Source organism: Cyrtonyx montezumae, unplaced genomic scaffold, assembly GCF_038088225.1.
Source record: "Cyrtonyx montezumae isolate F1298 unplaced genomic scaffold, pur_monq_1.0 scaffold_0, whole genome shotgun sequence".
NCBI lineage: Eukaryota > Metazoa > Chordata > Aves > Galliformes > Odontophoridae > Cyrtonyx > Cyrtonyx montezumae.
In genome coordinates this window covers 4352084-4368230 of record NW_027071824.1, presented here as the reverse complement: position 1 = coordinate 4368230, position 16147 = coordinate 4352084, and the positions used below count along the sequence as shown (strand labels likewise).

The 16147-nt window shown below is 38.8% G+C and overlaps 1 protein-coding gene across 2 annotated transcripts in view; it reads right to left on the bottom strand.

Moving 5' to 3' along the window:
* NVL (nuclear VCP like) overlaps nucleotides 1–16135 on the bottom strand; it is a 28892-nt gene extending 12757 nt beyond the window's left edge. Inside the window, exons 1-17 of one of the 2 annotated variants that reach the window (XM_065741266.1) lie at nucleotides 16037–16135; nucleotides 15677–15750; nucleotides 13816–13868; nucleotides 13629–13728; nucleotides 12713–12767; nucleotides 11986–12252; nucleotides 10579–10705; nucleotides 10203–10279; nucleotides 9804–9938; nucleotides 9161–9262; nucleotides 8034–8151; nucleotides 7404–7548; nucleotides 5550–5814; nucleotides 3219–3437; nucleotides 2400–2504; nucleotides 2018–2080; nucleotides 1150–1269 (exon numbers count right to left, since the gene is read on the bottom strand). In XM_065741266.1, the coding sequence (XP_065597338.1) occupies nucleotides 1150–1269; nucleotides 2018–2080; nucleotides 2400–2504; nucleotides 3219–3437; nucleotides 5550–5814; nucleotides 7404–7548; nucleotides 8034–8151; nucleotides 9161–9262; nucleotides 9804–9938; nucleotides 10203–10279; nucleotides 10579–10705; nucleotides 11986–12252; nucleotides 12713–12767; nucleotides 13629–13728; nucleotides 13816–13868; nucleotides 15677–15750; nucleotides 16037–16093 (2082 nt within the window). In that variant the 5' untranslated portion in view covers nucleotides 16094–16135. Of the gene's footprint in view, nucleotides 1–1149; nucleotides 1270–2017; nucleotides 2081–2399; nucleotides 2505–3218; nucleotides 3438–5549; nucleotides 5815–7403; nucleotides 7549–8033; nucleotides 8152–9160; nucleotides 9263–9803; nucleotides 9939–10202; nucleotides 10280–10578; nucleotides 10706–11985; nucleotides 12253–12712; nucleotides 12768–13628; nucleotides 13729–13815; nucleotides 13869–15676; nucleotides 15751–16036 lie in introns of those variants that run through there. The other variant, XM_065741342.1, reaches the window with a different exon arrangement.
* Nucleotides 16136–16147: the final 12 nt, after the last annotated feature.

The window sequence follows — 16147 nt, the reverse complement described above, 5'->3', positions numbered from 1 at the left end:
TAGCATCCTTAATACAGATGCATTCTGAGTTTCTACTATTATATCCTCAGCTTGTTTCTACTCCAAATTTATGCTATCTCTATACTTGCCATACAAATTCCCCTTGGCAAAGCTTTTCCTCCCCATTTAAAATGAGAGGCTCACTTAAATACACCTAGATAATTGTACTATGCATTCTCCCATCTACCTCAACAAAAATAACAAAACTCCCCAGAAGTTCTCTTTATTTGGGCTTTGGGAAAAAAAAAAAGTTTCTGCAGCTGACCTCACTGGAAACAAACAACTCATAGTTAAGTATCAACTCCATGGTACTAAAAGCCCATGACCAAATTCAATAGATTAATCTGGATTTCATCCTAGAGTTGAAGAGTCAGAAAAAACACAAACTCAGGAGCCAGAAAACAACAGTCTTAGTTAGACAGCAAAACCTGTCCTGTTAGGGATTTGATTTAGTAGTTCAGTGGGTAGGGATGGTGATAGGAGGATGGTTGGACTAGATGATCTTGTAGGTCCTTTCCAACCTTATGAACCTATGAACCTATAAAACCACTTCACTGTTTTGAAGAATGTTGTTCTAAGTGTGACTATTTTAAACATATACAAATATAAACTTGCCTACAGATAAATAGAATATAGGATGCATTTTTTCTGCATAAAAAACCAGGACATCCTTCCATGCAACATGCTCACAGTTTGCAGTAGAAGTAACACCACTCCCTCAAAGCATTTGTTAACTTTAAGTATACGTAATAACAACTCCAAAACAAAAATCAAGATAGAAAATATGAGGAGTGGAATAGCTCTGAAGCCTGATGCATTCCACACCTATTCCTGTCTCAAATGTTCACATTATTCATGTGGTTCAAACCTGTACACGCTTCATGTAAGCATTACAGTTGCATACAAGTGTCAGGAGTTGGCCAGAAATTAAGTAAGGCATTAAACTGCACTCCTTCATTTTTTCTTATGGTTTTTTCAAGTTGGTGGATAGTCACATTCTCAAGCTATTATTTCTAAAATACATATACAATGCCAACAGAAGTATTAAACTTTACACAATTTAAAATAAAATGCTTATAAAATATTTCCAGCACAATGCCACAAAAGATGCAACTGAGAATTTACTGAAGGTGACCTTTTAAGACTCACCTCACGGTCAGACCTCCGGGGGCACAAAGCATCAACTTCATCAAAAAATATAACACAGGGGGCTGAATTCCTGGCACGCTGGAATACCTGACGTACAGCACGTTCACTTTCACCAACATACTAAAATGAGTGACAAATCACAATGAAACAATGTGAGCCATGATGGTTTTGCCTGGAAGAAAAATCACAGTCTCAGACTCAATACTGGACAAGATTTACATCCAGAGGCTTGGAGAAAGAATAAACAAATTCAGTATTTTGGTTTCAGCTTCCAAATTACTGATAAACACACAACTGTCATATTCTTCCAAGATATGGGCTGCAGCCATCTCCTTTCAGTTCAACACTCTTAACTCTATAAAGGTCTGAAGATGTATCACAACTTCAAAATGCAGTTCTTCAAAAAAGTAAAATCAAATAAAAATCAGACTACAGTGTTTTTATCTGTTAACATATAAAAGCTTAAATTACTCTGATCAATTAGAAGTCATTGGTTTCCAAGGTTTCAGAAGACAAACTGACTCTCCAAACACATTTCCAAACTTGAAAACTGAACATTTTGCAAACTGCTGACTTGCAGCTACCAATGGTCAATTGTTCTCACAGTGGATAGAAATTATAGTTCATTTTTCTGATCTACATAACAGCACTGGTGCATGTAGTTGGCCATTTAGAAACCCTATTTCACTCAAGGAGGTTCCATCTGCCTAGTATCTCATTAAACAGTAATTTAAACTAAGATATATTTAAGCTACCCAGATAACTTTTTAGTCTTCACAAGAAAAACATCACTACTGAATGTTTCAAGCAGAGGGTAAACAACACAACTTCTGTTGCTTCAAACAAAAGCACAATGATCAGAGCATACCATATTTAGCAGTTCAGGACCTTTCACAGATATGAAGTTCAGCCCAGATTCATTTGCCACAGCCTATCAAAAAGAGATGTATACAGAGAAAATAATTTTTTCGTGTATTCTTTGGTTCTGTCCATGAAACTGAAAAAACCTTGAGAAGAAACATAGCATAGTGGCCACCTATTGAAAACAGCATGAAGTATCACAGTATGCAGTTAAGAGTGGAGTGGAGAATTTAGCAAGGTGTTCTCTCTTCAATGAGACAGTGATACTTCTACTTTAATGGGGATGATACTCCTGGCAGTAACATTCAAATTCAGCCAATTCTGACAAAAAACACCCACTTCCTCAATACTCTCCGTTATTTTTAAACACATTCAGAAAAATGCATTACCTTAGCCAACAGTGTTTTGCCACACCCAGGAGGCCCTGCAAGCAGAACACCAGCTGGAGTAGTCAGGCCCAGAGCTTTGAACTGCTCTGGGTTTCGCACAGGTGCCTATGAAATAAGTTGTCATGGTTATTAGTGACAAAAGGCCAACATTTCAGTTACAGCTGGAAGAAAATCCATTTGTAAGCAAGTACTTTATGCTAACTCTTTACAGGCTAAATGAATATACAGTCAGTCAACTGGCATCTTAATATCACGCATTGATAAATACCCTCCAAAATGGGAGAAGCATTATTATTCAGAGACAAGAGTGACGAGGCAGTGGCACAGGCTGCCCAGGGAGGTGGTGGAGTTACCAGCACTGGAGGTGTTCAAGCACCATGGAGATGAGGCACCAAGGGGCATGGGTTAGCAGTCATGCTGGGGATGGGCTAACAGTTGGACTAGATGATCCTAGAATCTTTTCCAGCCTTGATGACCCTATGACCAGCAGCAAGGCTATTAACCAGTGTCAATTTTTTTTCCCTCATAGCAACTGTATAACTAAGGTTATCAGTAGAAACATTTTAGAATACTTAAGATTCAGTAACAATGAACATACTGAAAAATCAAACCTTGAATATAAAAGATGAAGTATTTAATACATGCACCAGACTTGCAAAAAATTTTAGAGCAAATTATAAAAATCTATTTTAAATAAAGAAGTTGCAATATTTCTAGTTTGTAGCACACTAGAACTCATGGGCAACACATTGTACCTTAAATAAATAAAAGCAAACATACATAAACAGTATGCCTTCCAAAAGTAACATTAACACGTACCAATATTGCCATGGTCAGCTCCTCCCGAACATCCTCCAGGGCTCCAATATCTGCCCATGTCACATCAGGAATTGTGACAAAGCCTTCTCTCTTGGCAGAGGGTTGCACTGATGACAGTGCAACAATGAAATCATTCATCTCAATGCACAGCTTCTGCAGCTGTTCCTCGGGCAAGGGGTCTTGCTTCTTCAGCAAATCTAAAAGTCTCTGTAATTCTTCCTTAGGGTATAGAGAAATGCAGAGAAAGGATTACACAAGTTAAGATGCTTAGAACCTTTTCCAAGGGCTTTTTTAGAGCAATACTTTCTCCAGCTGTAATATTTATTATTATAAAACTATCACATATGATATAGACATAGTATAATATAACACAGGACATAAAAACATTAAAAACTAACATTAACAGAAATGCTCCAGGAAAGCATTTTGTAAATTCATCCCAGTTAAAGCACTGAGTGACATACTGCAGTCTTGATTTAAATACTACACAAAAAGAACAAGGAGCATATATTTTGTCTTCAAATTCTTCCTGCTGCTTCCCTCACAACTCTGCCAAACTGGTAGTTCACTGTGGAATACTGAATTACATACAGACCTTTAGAACTGTTAACATATGCATTTAGACTGTGTTTATTTAATTTTTATCTTATTTCAAGTCATCAGTTCATTCCCTCAGGCCGATTAGACCTGTTTTGGTAACCAGGCCCTGATAAAGTTTGGGAAAACAGAATAAGGATAGAGCAAAATGCTTTCTGACACTTTCCATCCTGCAGAGCACTGTTTGCCAAGGGCAGGGGAAGACAGGTATGTTCCAGTTATTGAAAATCAATTCCTTATTGGGGAAGCTATCTGAGAAAATAGCTCATCAAATAACACTTGTAATACAGAAAGGCCAAAAGAAAGCAGTGTGATACCACAACTCAAGTAAAACTAGGATTTTCATTATAAGACAAAGGGAATAAAAAGTTGCAAAAGTCCCATTCGTTTCCACATTTTTCCCCACAGCAGAATATGGGAAAATTGTCACTTGATATTAGTTGCAACCAAGATGGCTCTGTAACTGACCACAACGCGTCTTTACAGCAGCCAGTATTTTTTCTTAAGACCTCTCTCTTCTCTCTCACAGAAGCATTAAGAAAAACTATGAAATAGCTGAGACCAACAGGTTTGTTTATTGAACTGTGCGAATTATTTTAAAAGGGTTTTATGTGTTTATTTTTCTATGATAAATATAATACTACTGTTTTAATGACAATACCCTGTATTAGACTATGTCAACCTCCCACCAGCTATCAAAATATGGCTCTGTTATGATTAGACTTCCTTATCCTCAATAATTCCTTTGATCATGGTGATGTTGATAAAAGCAGCCACTACCTGTCCCTCCCCCTTTTCTTGTAGTTACATCAGGCCGCAGGAAACGCTGGAAGATATACAGTACGGCCGTATGACTTTAACACAAAGGTTCTCTACAGGTTTTTATGCTGCTTTTTGTTAATTAGATTAACAATTTTCTTTGCCAGTCCTTCTAAGACCAGAATCTGATCGCAGCATAGACTTAAAAGCACTTTAACTTCTGCAGACAAACCTTTAGGAATCCTGCATGCAATGCATACGACAAGCAACACACTCAAAATTTTGAGCAATAGGGCCAAAAACCTATAAAGGTTCACTGTCCACAGCATGTCACTCGTGCCACAGCACTCGTGGCATAGAATAATTCTGGCACTGGAACCATTTCCTGCAATAGAGTTCCACAGGTTAACAGATGCTTTCTCTGCAGCTGAAGCTGCAGTGACTAATGCAGCTTTTTCTTCAGAGTTTTTAAACACCTCCTCCTCAAACTTGCTGCAGGTACTATGTACTGCGTGGGATTTAATGCATGTCATCACACAGCTGGAAGGAAAACGTAGATGGCACAAACACTTTTAGACTTAGGCTAGCTCCAAGTATACCAGGTTAGGGAAGACATCCAGGCATCATGACAGATATTCCAATAAGGAGAAGGCAGATGGCCTGGTAAAACCCTCAGTGCAAGTCTGATATCCTTACAATTCTCTTACAACCAGTGTAACACCACAGCACAAACAACAACAACAAATTACAAAACCCCACCTTTTGTAAAATATTAGTATGATTTCTAGGTCAGGTTTTCAGGAGCCCGTAGTTCAGTCCCATTACACAGCTCATTATAAGTTAAGCTTCTGGCCTCAGAACTGATGTACCTAAATTTAAATTTAATGCTACACCGGCCACAGATGTTTAAGGATTTATGAGCAAAGGCTTTCACAGATCTTAATGCTAGAGACAGATACTTTGAGGAACAAATACCTTAGAAGGAAGCTGTTTGGTGCTCTCTTTCATCAGGATCTCTGTTTCTATTCCCACGCTTTCCTCAGCTGTGTTTCCTCCAGCCTGTATGTATTTCCTTTGCTGCTTCTCAGACTTGATGAGAACTCTGTTCACTGTGCACATAGCTGCCTCGCGACAAAGTGCCATCAGATCAGCACCTACGTAACCCGGAGTCAGATGTGCTAAATGAAGGAAGTCAAAGGACTCTGGGAGCTTAAGTTTCCGACACAATGTCTGAAGAATCCTGATCAAGAAGGGAAACAAAGAATAGCAAAATAAAGATGAAACTGGCCTTCTTAAAATTTTCATACAAAAAAATAGCAATGATTTAAGGTCTCTTTCGGCCTACATGAACTGAAGTGGTACAGTTTACACACAGGCAGGAAGCAACTAGGCTGAAAGCCACCAAATGATGCCGTATACTTCCTTTCAGTGCTTAAATGAGAACCACTATCAACCAGGTAGTGTCATTCAGTGGGTAAAAGCTAGTGACTGGAAAAAAACAAAACCAACCTGACTATATAAAGCTTATATTACTGGGAAAACAATCTAAAAGGAGTTTCTGTCAAATTCTTACCTCATTCTTATGCCAAGAGCTAAAATTACTCATGCCTGTGTAGTCACATCACTAATACAGAACAGCTCCATGTAACTGACAGCTAAGTTCTGTGCTTCCTTACACCTTTTTTTGTTTGTTTCTATATGATCCTTTTCCTTAACAATAGGGAACAAAATTCCCAAACAGAAAAATGCCCCAAAGTCAAAACAAAACTGAAAAGGAGGAAATAAGTAAGTAAATAGTTCCTATAAGGGTATACCTCAAGGGACACAAATACAAACAATTGTACAAAACAAAAACGCGTGAGAATGCAATTACTCTCCAACTGGTGAACAGTCTCTATTACTTAAATAAAATGATGGCTTATCCATTCACAAATCACATCCTCCGAGACAGTGCTGTCTCTGGGGGTATCACATTTTTGATGTGAACACAAGAAATACCACAGAATCACTCATGAATCAGTTTCAACCTCTAACCACTTGTGTGTTTTCCCACAATCAAGGAGAGGAATGCAGACATTACAGAGCTATAAATCTGCACTAGGGTGGGATGAAAAGTGGGAGGAATGGCAGTACTGCTGACAATAACTATTGACAATATCAATGCTGCATGCAAAATCATTTGCTTTTTCAAGCTAGAAATAAGGTTATTTGAGCTACAATAACTTATCCTTTTACTTCCTTCCCCTGACAATAAGATAAGTCACAGCTGTTTTCACACTTCTGTTCCTGTGTTTTCTGCTGTTGTAAAAAACAGTAGCAGTTTCTTTGTAAATAAAAAAAAAAAGAGATGTAAGATACATATATGTTTTTAAATCTAACCTAATTGCCACAGATCTTTTGAGTAAAAAAATGCCAGTAACACACAACTGCAGCCTGGCTTATTGCCTGGGCTGGCATATTTCCACCAGAACTAGAACAGAAGAATCTGGGCCTTCTTAAAATATGTGTTCACAAGAACTAACAGAAGTGCTATACTTAGTTTATGTTCCCAATTCAATAATTATGTAGGGAAATATATAATCCATTAATATAATGCTAAAATGGGACTTGCATGTAGGAAAGGAAGCAGCTCCAAACACAGGCACAGCTACTAAAACAGACTAAATGCACACAAACTTTTCTGTGCTGTTTCAGCTTGTGCTGATATGTAAGTACGTACAGGCACAAAAGGGACTAAGCATAGCAGAAGAAGTTTTCCTTCATTTGTTTGTAAATCTACACTTCTTTTTTTTTTTTTTCTAAATATTGAAGAAGTTTTGTACCACATACTTTTCCCTTGCTGCTTCATCTGGTATCCCTAAACAAATCTCTCGATCAAATCTCCCAGCTCGCCTCAGTGCAGGGTCCAGTGAGTCAGGTCTGTTGGTTGCTCCAATAACAAGGACCTGGGCAGTGGCAGCCACGTTATTCAACTCTAAAGGAAGGATGAAAGTTAGTACTCATAACCACCTTCACAACTTTATTCTGATACATATGTCACTCCATTTCTGCCACACAAAGTACTACTCAGAACAGTACAGTCAAAGCAACCAACAAGCACACTAAGACGCTGTGTACCCCTACTTCCATGATCCAGAACAGGTGTTTTGCACAGTTAAGCAGAAACATGCATTTCAAATAATATTTGACAGATTTTCCCATCAATTCTTTCTACATAACAGAGAGGATGTGAAAATAATGCAGTAATATCCCCTCAGTTTTATTCAAAGTTTCCCACTCCGCACAAACAGATAACTACATCAAAATACGAAAAATAATCACCACCATCTCCACTAAAGTAACCACGAGTCACTAATGGAGAAAACAAGATAATGAGACTGATAATTAGAAAGATCTTTCTTTCTAATTAATTTCTTTCTAGATTAAAAATAATTTAGTATAGAAGTTCTTGAAACTGACCATCCAAACAAGTTAGGAGCTGGGCAACAATTCTCCGCTCCATGTCCTTTGAAGCAACTTCTCTTTTCGGGGTGATTGCATCAATCTCATCAATGAAAAGGACACATGGTGCATTGAACTAGGAACAAGAATTGCTAATAATTACAAAACTACACAGATGTCTTCTAACATTCCAAGCGCTTTGCATTCATAAAAAGCCAACTCTAACATAAAGCAATAATTCGTGTAATAATAGAATAGTATTGAACTGACATAAGATTACTAACATTATCAAAAAGCACTTATGGTGCAAAGGAATACTTAAGGAAAACACTTGAGCTGTCATCTAAAAGTCTGAACTCCCAGTAAAAAAAAAGTATTTGAAACTCCAAGCATTCTGCATTATCAGGCACCGACGGCGCCATCTAGCTGCCATTGACATTTTCTTCCTTTTGAGAGAGGGCAAGAAAAAACCACCTAGCTATGAAGATTCACAGAACATCTGTATCATACAGTGGGAATGGTCTCTCTTTCCCTACACAAAAATTAAGTGCAAAAATCAAGTGGAAGATCCATTCAAATACAATAGGAAAAGCAACAGATTTCATTTTTTAAACCTATTTCTATGATGCATTTCATCTATTAAAAAATATTACAAAACAACTTTTATAGCTCCATACTGTGTATTTAATACTCATATTAAAGCAGAGCAAGACTTCAAATACAACTTATGCTCTTTGATATTTGCCCCCAAATTCTTACTTAATGTCTGCAGGCCCAAAGTCTTAACTCAAATTCAAAGCCAGACAAAAACAACAACAAAAACTTGTAAACAGCTTGTATAGTTTTTTAAGTTTTAGAAATCATTCAAAGTAGTTCTAAATAGATGAAATAACTTACATCACTCCCATTACACTGACACTATGAACCATCTTTTGTCAAGACTTCAGCGACCTTTGTGGTCTGTGTCTGCATGACACTCAGTACAACGGAATTCTGGTCACAGAAATGGAGACACTATGGCTTGTGTGCAGCAGTATAAAGATTGTCACTAATAATTCAGTCAAATTTAAACCACAGCAACAAAGCGTGAATCTTTACAAAGAAAAGGGCAAGCAACTCAGTGTTATTTCCAGTGGGTGTCTCACCACGGCCTGATCAAACAGTTCTCTCAGTTTCTGCTCAGATTCTCCTGACACTCCAGATACCATCTCTGTTGCTGCCACTTTCAGCATTGGGAGTTCAAGTTCCTGAAAGAGAGGAGTAACACTGTACAGTATTGCCGGGGGAAGGAATGTTGGCTGTCCTAAAGGACAAGTATTTTCCATACAGTATCTTTTACACCTGAAGATTTTGTATTCAAGAATAAATCTGAAAGTGCCTTTGAAAAAGATCATTAATTACCTCAAAATAAAAACAGTTTTAAGGCACTTTGCCATATGAACAGAAATGGATTCAAAAGCCAAGTGTGCTATGGTAATTTTAACCAAAATTGTCTTCCATTTCTAGCCTTCCCGATACCCATAACCTACACTGCAATCCTGGGAATGCCTCAGCACAATTAATTCAAATACAAAACTGTCACATCCCCTCTTCATGGGAGGTTCTATAAAGTACAGATGCAGATGGAATTTAAACTAAGGAAGTGAAAAATGCATGTAGTTTAGACTGAGAGAACAAGCAGAGAAAAGAGAGAACAAAGAAAAGACCTAGTCTACAATGAAGGAGAGTTATTTCGTTTCCTTCTAAACATTATTAAGAAAGAAAAAGATAAACTTAGAGCTATCCTACCCCAGCAATTGCCTGTGCAAGTAGTGTCTTTCCACATCCTGGTGGTCCATGTAGAAGAAATCCACGAGGTGGAACCACACCTAAGTGGAGATAGACTTCAGGATGACGAACATGAATCAGCATCTTGCATATTTCCTATTAAGAACAAGAGATATCTCCATTTAAATTGGAAAAAAAAAAGTATTATAAATTGTTCATATTATTACACAGACCAAAACAAAAAGATCTTTGGATTAATACGTTAGTGAATGCTTTCAGAAAAATAGATCAACGGAAAAAAACCCAACAACTCTGTTGTTGTTGGTACTAGCAACTATTCTTAGTGCCACGCAGATGAGGTCTGAGAGATTTCCCATTTGTCATTTTTCATATGATGTTTTAATCAACACTTAAACTAACCTTTAAAGTTTCATCGTTGCCTCCTACATCTTCAAACTTCACTGATGGGTGGTAAAGCTCTGGTCCCTTACTTCTACCTGTTTGGGAGAAAAAGAATAAGTCATGCAGATTTTGACAGAGCATAATCAAAGTTGCTAATACCAAACAAAAATGAACTCAGCATCAATAGTTAGCTAAGTACATGGAGCAGTATTATTTTTGGTAGCACATACAGGCCCGGAATATGTTTCAGCAGAACATAAAAGCTAAGGTTCTTAAGAATACACTTGAAGTCACTTCTTTGTACCTCAGAAAAGTAACAGTTCTCTAGTAATGGATTCCATGGTCATCTAGCACCACCTCTGTTTAGAGCAGCATGCCAAAAATAACTTCTCACCTTTCCCCTTAAGTAAGACGGATTCAATTTCTTTATCTACATCTGGAAATTCTTCTTTTTTCCTTTTTGTTCTTTTACCCTTCGTCTTCTTTTTTTCACTCTCCAACACTGAAAGTTCTGTTGGTTTCTAGTGTATAAAAACAGAATAATACAGCCAGTCAGTGAATTCCTGCAAATCCTTCCAAGAACAAAACATCACAGTGTCTATGGTGCTTAACATACACATTATTTAGACTTAGATTTTGCCTGCTAGTTTTTTAAATATTTTAGGAACTAATTATATCAGTCACTTGCACACCATAGAGCAATCCACACTATGAATGAATAAAATTGTATCAATGTGTTTATTCCACCACAAACAATTTTTGCTACAAGAAAGACACCAGTACTGGAAGAAAATACTACACAGTGCTGATCCAAGTGAGCTGTATGTAAGCAAAGGACTAATACAGAAGAAAAAAGATGTCCAATTACATTTATTTTAAAACACAGCATTGCAGACATTTTTACAGTTTGAAGATCTCACACTTCCTCCATTCTTTGTACAAAAGGATTCAGTATTAGTAGGCTAAAGGGATAATCAGTCATATCTGCCTATTCAATGAACACTTTGTATATTCAAAAGGTAGCTGTAAATGCAGTTATTCCTTCATTAAAATAAAACAAAATACAAAATAAAATTAAATGTTGTTTTCCACAAATAAATAGAGCTTCCAATAGCTAAAGTTTTAACTAACAACAATAATCCTTGGAGAGAAATCTCAAAGCAGGCAGTATGTTTAGATGGGAGGTACCATCTGTTTTTAACTGCATTATAAATGAATATATCTCCAAACCTTTCAACTTTCCCAACCCTCATCCATCCAAAAAAATTTCTCCAGACTCACTGAAACCTATCCACTGACTAAGGGAGGCCATGTGCTATGGCTACAGCTAGGCATATACTCAGTGACTAGTAACACCACTCGCTGGCAAATGGAACATATAACAATTAAGTTCCACTTACCTTTCCACCAGTGGGGGCATTAAATTGGGCCTCCCTACTACTAGGGACTACATCTTCCCTCAAAATTATGCAAGAAAGTCTTTCAACTTCTGGATTGAAATTTGCCAGAAGGTTCAAAAATCACTTCTGATAGAGCAGAACAATGGCCTAAGCCCCATCCTCCTTAGAAACCAACCTAAAAATTTGTACACTACGAGGCTTACGCCAATCTTCCCTTCTATTTAAGATTTCTGCTGCATTTAATAAAGCACATATATTTGTAATAATAGTAATTTTAAAAATCCACAAAGACAAACAGTGTTTTTGGTCATAGTATCAGCCTTCAAAAGCCTGTTAAAATTACATAAGAATGTATAGCCATACTGCTACCTAGATCACATTGAGTCTGTAAAACACAATACCTCAGAAATCAGTTTCTTGTCATCTTCTTCTCCATCCTCAGAAAGGTCAATGAAGAAGTCTTTCCCACACGGAGTCTTATCTATGAACCAGCCACCCTTAGAGATGCGTGTTTCAACCTGAGATGCTGGTGAAAGGGTGCTTGTTTGAGGTGCTGTTTGCACAGGAGTGGAGGTTTCCATTGGTTCACTTTTTGGAGTGGCTGGAACAGAATCAGGATTTCCTTTCTTGTATAAGGTCATCAGGGAACTGTTCATATGATTTGTAGACTGTGAATTCATGTATTTTAAAAGAAAATACATAGGTTATAATTTGGGTTACTTATATTAAGAGGACAATGAAAAGTATTCCATAAACATCAGTCAGTATTAACTTCTCTGGAAAAAGTACTATGTATATTTCCAAGTCAAACGACTGCATACAAAACTACATCTGCTGGTTGAACTTGCAACAGCCTTTATGATTTACCCTGAAACAACCCATTAGTTAGCTGACAGTTATCATTTCAGTAATAGTCAGATGTGTCAGTTCCTTCAATCACTTCAAGCATACGGCCAACCCTTTTGGGCCCCCAGCACAGTTTCTTCAAGAGTGATTCCCCACCATAGCTTCTCCCTTTATTACCAGAGACTAGCCACCTTTTAGCTCTATTTTTAAACTTTCACTGCAATTTCACAAAACACAATTGCATTACATGAATACAAGCATTCATAATCAAATATAACTTACTAAATCTTCCGGATAATCATAATCCTCAGAGTCTTCTGTGGAACTTCCTGTAGTCCTATTGCAATGAAACAAGACAAAAACATAACGTATCACAGAAAAACTGAAAGTGAGACACACACATAAAACAGAACAAATGCAATTTCCACAACACTGATTAGTGCAATTATGAAATGCAGGATAAGAGCAAAACCAAATTAAGTTCTAAATTTACTACTGTGAAGAGTCTAAAAATGCATTCTTTCAGTGGCTGCAATGAGTTGGATGAATGTGGTAACCTAGCTGAAAGACAGTCCTACAAAGATAGGGATGTGAGACCAATGTGATACAGCTCACCATGAAACCACACAATCACCAAGGTTAGCACAAGGGAAGTTGCAGGATATCACTATTGAATTATAGCAGTCCTTCTGATTACAATGTCTTAATTGCCCTTGAGAGCCTTGATATTTATCACAGGTTAGAAAACAGAATGGTCCATGAGACTATGCATAGATTTAGGAGTTAGGAATCTTAATGCCAACCTCCACGCTAGTAGTGATTTACTCTGAATAGCTTCTCCTGTAGTCTTCTCCCCCAGATTTAGATAATATCTATCACACTCATCAAAGATTAAGAACAAAACAAAGGAAGTTAACCATATAGGAAACTATCAGGAAGCCATAAGGATAACCAGTAATTCAGGGCCATACATTTACCACAGCAAAGATAATGTACTCTTTAACATATGCTGGTCTTCAGTGAAAAAATGCTTCAATTAAGTACAAGTAGCTCCCGATAAAGACAAGTCTACAGGAAATTAAGGACTAACACATAACCTTAAAACTACCAAAACTTCATTATACAGTGACAGAAAGCTTTAAAGAAGAGTCAAATATTAAGGGCAGTGCTAAAGTGGTAAAATGGTAAAAATTCTTACTCATTTCTCTTGTGTCCATGCCTTGCTCTTTTAGCCAAATGCTCAGCTTCTAACGCTGTTAAATCATCTTTTTTTTTTTCATTGTTGATTATTCCAAACACTGAAGAAAAAGTTTAAACACGTTAACAGGACAGCCAAAGTCTAACCAAAAAATCTGGCACCGTGGACACAATACTGACAGAACTACCTTTTGCAACTTGTATTCTGAAAGCATTTCGTTTTCTTCGTCCATATTCAGTGCTGTAAAAAAATAAAATAAAAAATGTCATGCTCTGTAAGTTGATAGCAAAACTTTTGCACAAATTCTTATTAAAAACCAGCCTGAACACATGATCATTTTTTATTAAGCCCAGAACAGGTCAATCACCAAGATGAAAAGAACACTAGAATACCTTGGCTTCTAGAGGAGTGTTTAGTAAAAGTTACTTAAGCCCTTTTTTAGCAATACAGAGACAGCAACATACAGATGATCACAAGGGATTCTATTTCACAATGACACTACTGATTTTCTTATTTTAATTCACACAAGAACATGTGGACACAGGACTACATCCTGGAAAGAACAGCCCAGCGAGGAACAATTGGGATATATAATAACATCAATATAAGAAAACCTGATTCAGTGAGCATCTTTAACTGCAAACAAACATAATCAAGTTTTTACTTTCACTTACAGAGAGAACATTTTGTTTGGTTTAATATAATAGCTGACGGAAGAAAAACAAAACACCAGGACCCTTAAATATCTGGGGCAAGAGTTTCATACAATCATAAAAGCCTTAGAGTTGGAAGGAACCTTTAGAGATCATTTAATTCAGCTCCCCTGCAATGAACAGGGACACCTACAACTCAATCAGCTTGTCAAGGGCCCCATCCAGACTGACCTTGAAAATCTTCAGGAATGGGGCATCAACCCACCTCTAGGCAATCTGTTTCAGTGCCTCACCACCTTCAGTGTGAAAGACTTTTTCCTTATAGCCAACCTAAATCTACCCTCTTTAAGCTTGAAGCCATTTCCCCTTGTTCTGTCACCCTTTCTCTGACAAGACACTAAAAAATAGATGTGCAAACATAAATGGATAACCTTCTCTAGCTCCCTTTACTCCCACATCCATCCACGACCTGCTGGAATACAACCTTTCCCCCCACAATGAAACAGGTGACAAATAATTCAGCAGGGCTGGCTGTCCTGCTAAGCAAGAGTCACTATTCTGTGGAATCCTGCAGCCACCTCATCTGCCTGCATCTAGGTGCTATTTTCTCTTGTATTTTCAGCTCCGTAGGGTAAGGACCAACATGCTGTAATGCATCTCTAGCTGCTCAGTAACAATTGAGTTATGAAGTTAACACAATGATATCATGTAAGTTATTTGACATATCAGCAGCAGAAACAATCTTACTGTTTCAATTAACCTCAGCAATTAACAAAGATAACAAAATTAGAATTTTGACAGCACACAAGTACAAAGTGATACGTTTTGCATCCTGAGTGAGGAATATAAAGACACAGATCACAGAATCACAGAACTGCAGGGGTTGGAAGGGACTTCTGGAGATCACCTAGTCCAGCCCCCTGCCAAAGCAGCTCCCTAGCCCAGGTTGCACAGGTAGGCATCCTGGTGGGTCTGGAACATCTCCAGAGGAGACTCCACCACCTCTCTGTGCAGCTGTGCCAGTGCTCCATCACCTGTGAACAAGTTCCCATGCACGTGAACTATGCATCAGTTTGTGGCCAATTCCCCCTCGTCCTATCACCACACACTGCTGAGAAGAGTCCAGCCTCGACCCTTTGCCTCCTGCTCCTTAGATATTTATAGACATGGATCAGATCCCCTCCAAGTCTTCATTTTTCAAGGCTGAACAGACCCAGGTCTCTCAGCCTTTCCTCATAAGGGAGATGCTTCAGGCCCTTTATCATCTCTGTAGCCATCTGCTGGACTCTTTCCAGGAGATCCCTGTCTTTTTTGTACCAGCGAGCACAGAACTGGACACAATACTCCACATGAGGCCTCAGCAGGGCAGAGCAGAGGGGAAGGATCCTCGCTCACCTGTAGGTTTTCTGCAGGTCAGAGGCCAGGATCCCGATGTCCACATAGTGGCCGCACTTGCTGCTTGCCAGGTACTGAAACGAGACACGAGGCCAATCAGACCTTGGTCACTCACTTCACCCGTCAGCCCCACAAGCTCTGAGCCGCGATCGAAGCTTTCAGGACCCCGGGCAAGCTGCGGAGGCAACCGCGCCTTCTCTCCTCTCCTTTCCCTTCCTTCGGTCGCTCAGCAGCACCCTAAGGCCAAAACGGCGGCGCAACATGACGCCGAGGCCTCTCCTCCCCGCGCCCTCCGCCCCCGGCCCGGCGCGCTGCCCGGCGCGCTCCCCAGCGCTGAGGGGAGATGCGCGCGCACGGCACCTGCTTCACGCGCTGCTTCAGCCGCAGGTCCACGAAGGAGCCCGGCCGGCTCCGCATCGCCGCCACGCGTGTCCCCCCCCACGGCCGGTAGGACTGCGCTTCCCGGCGTAC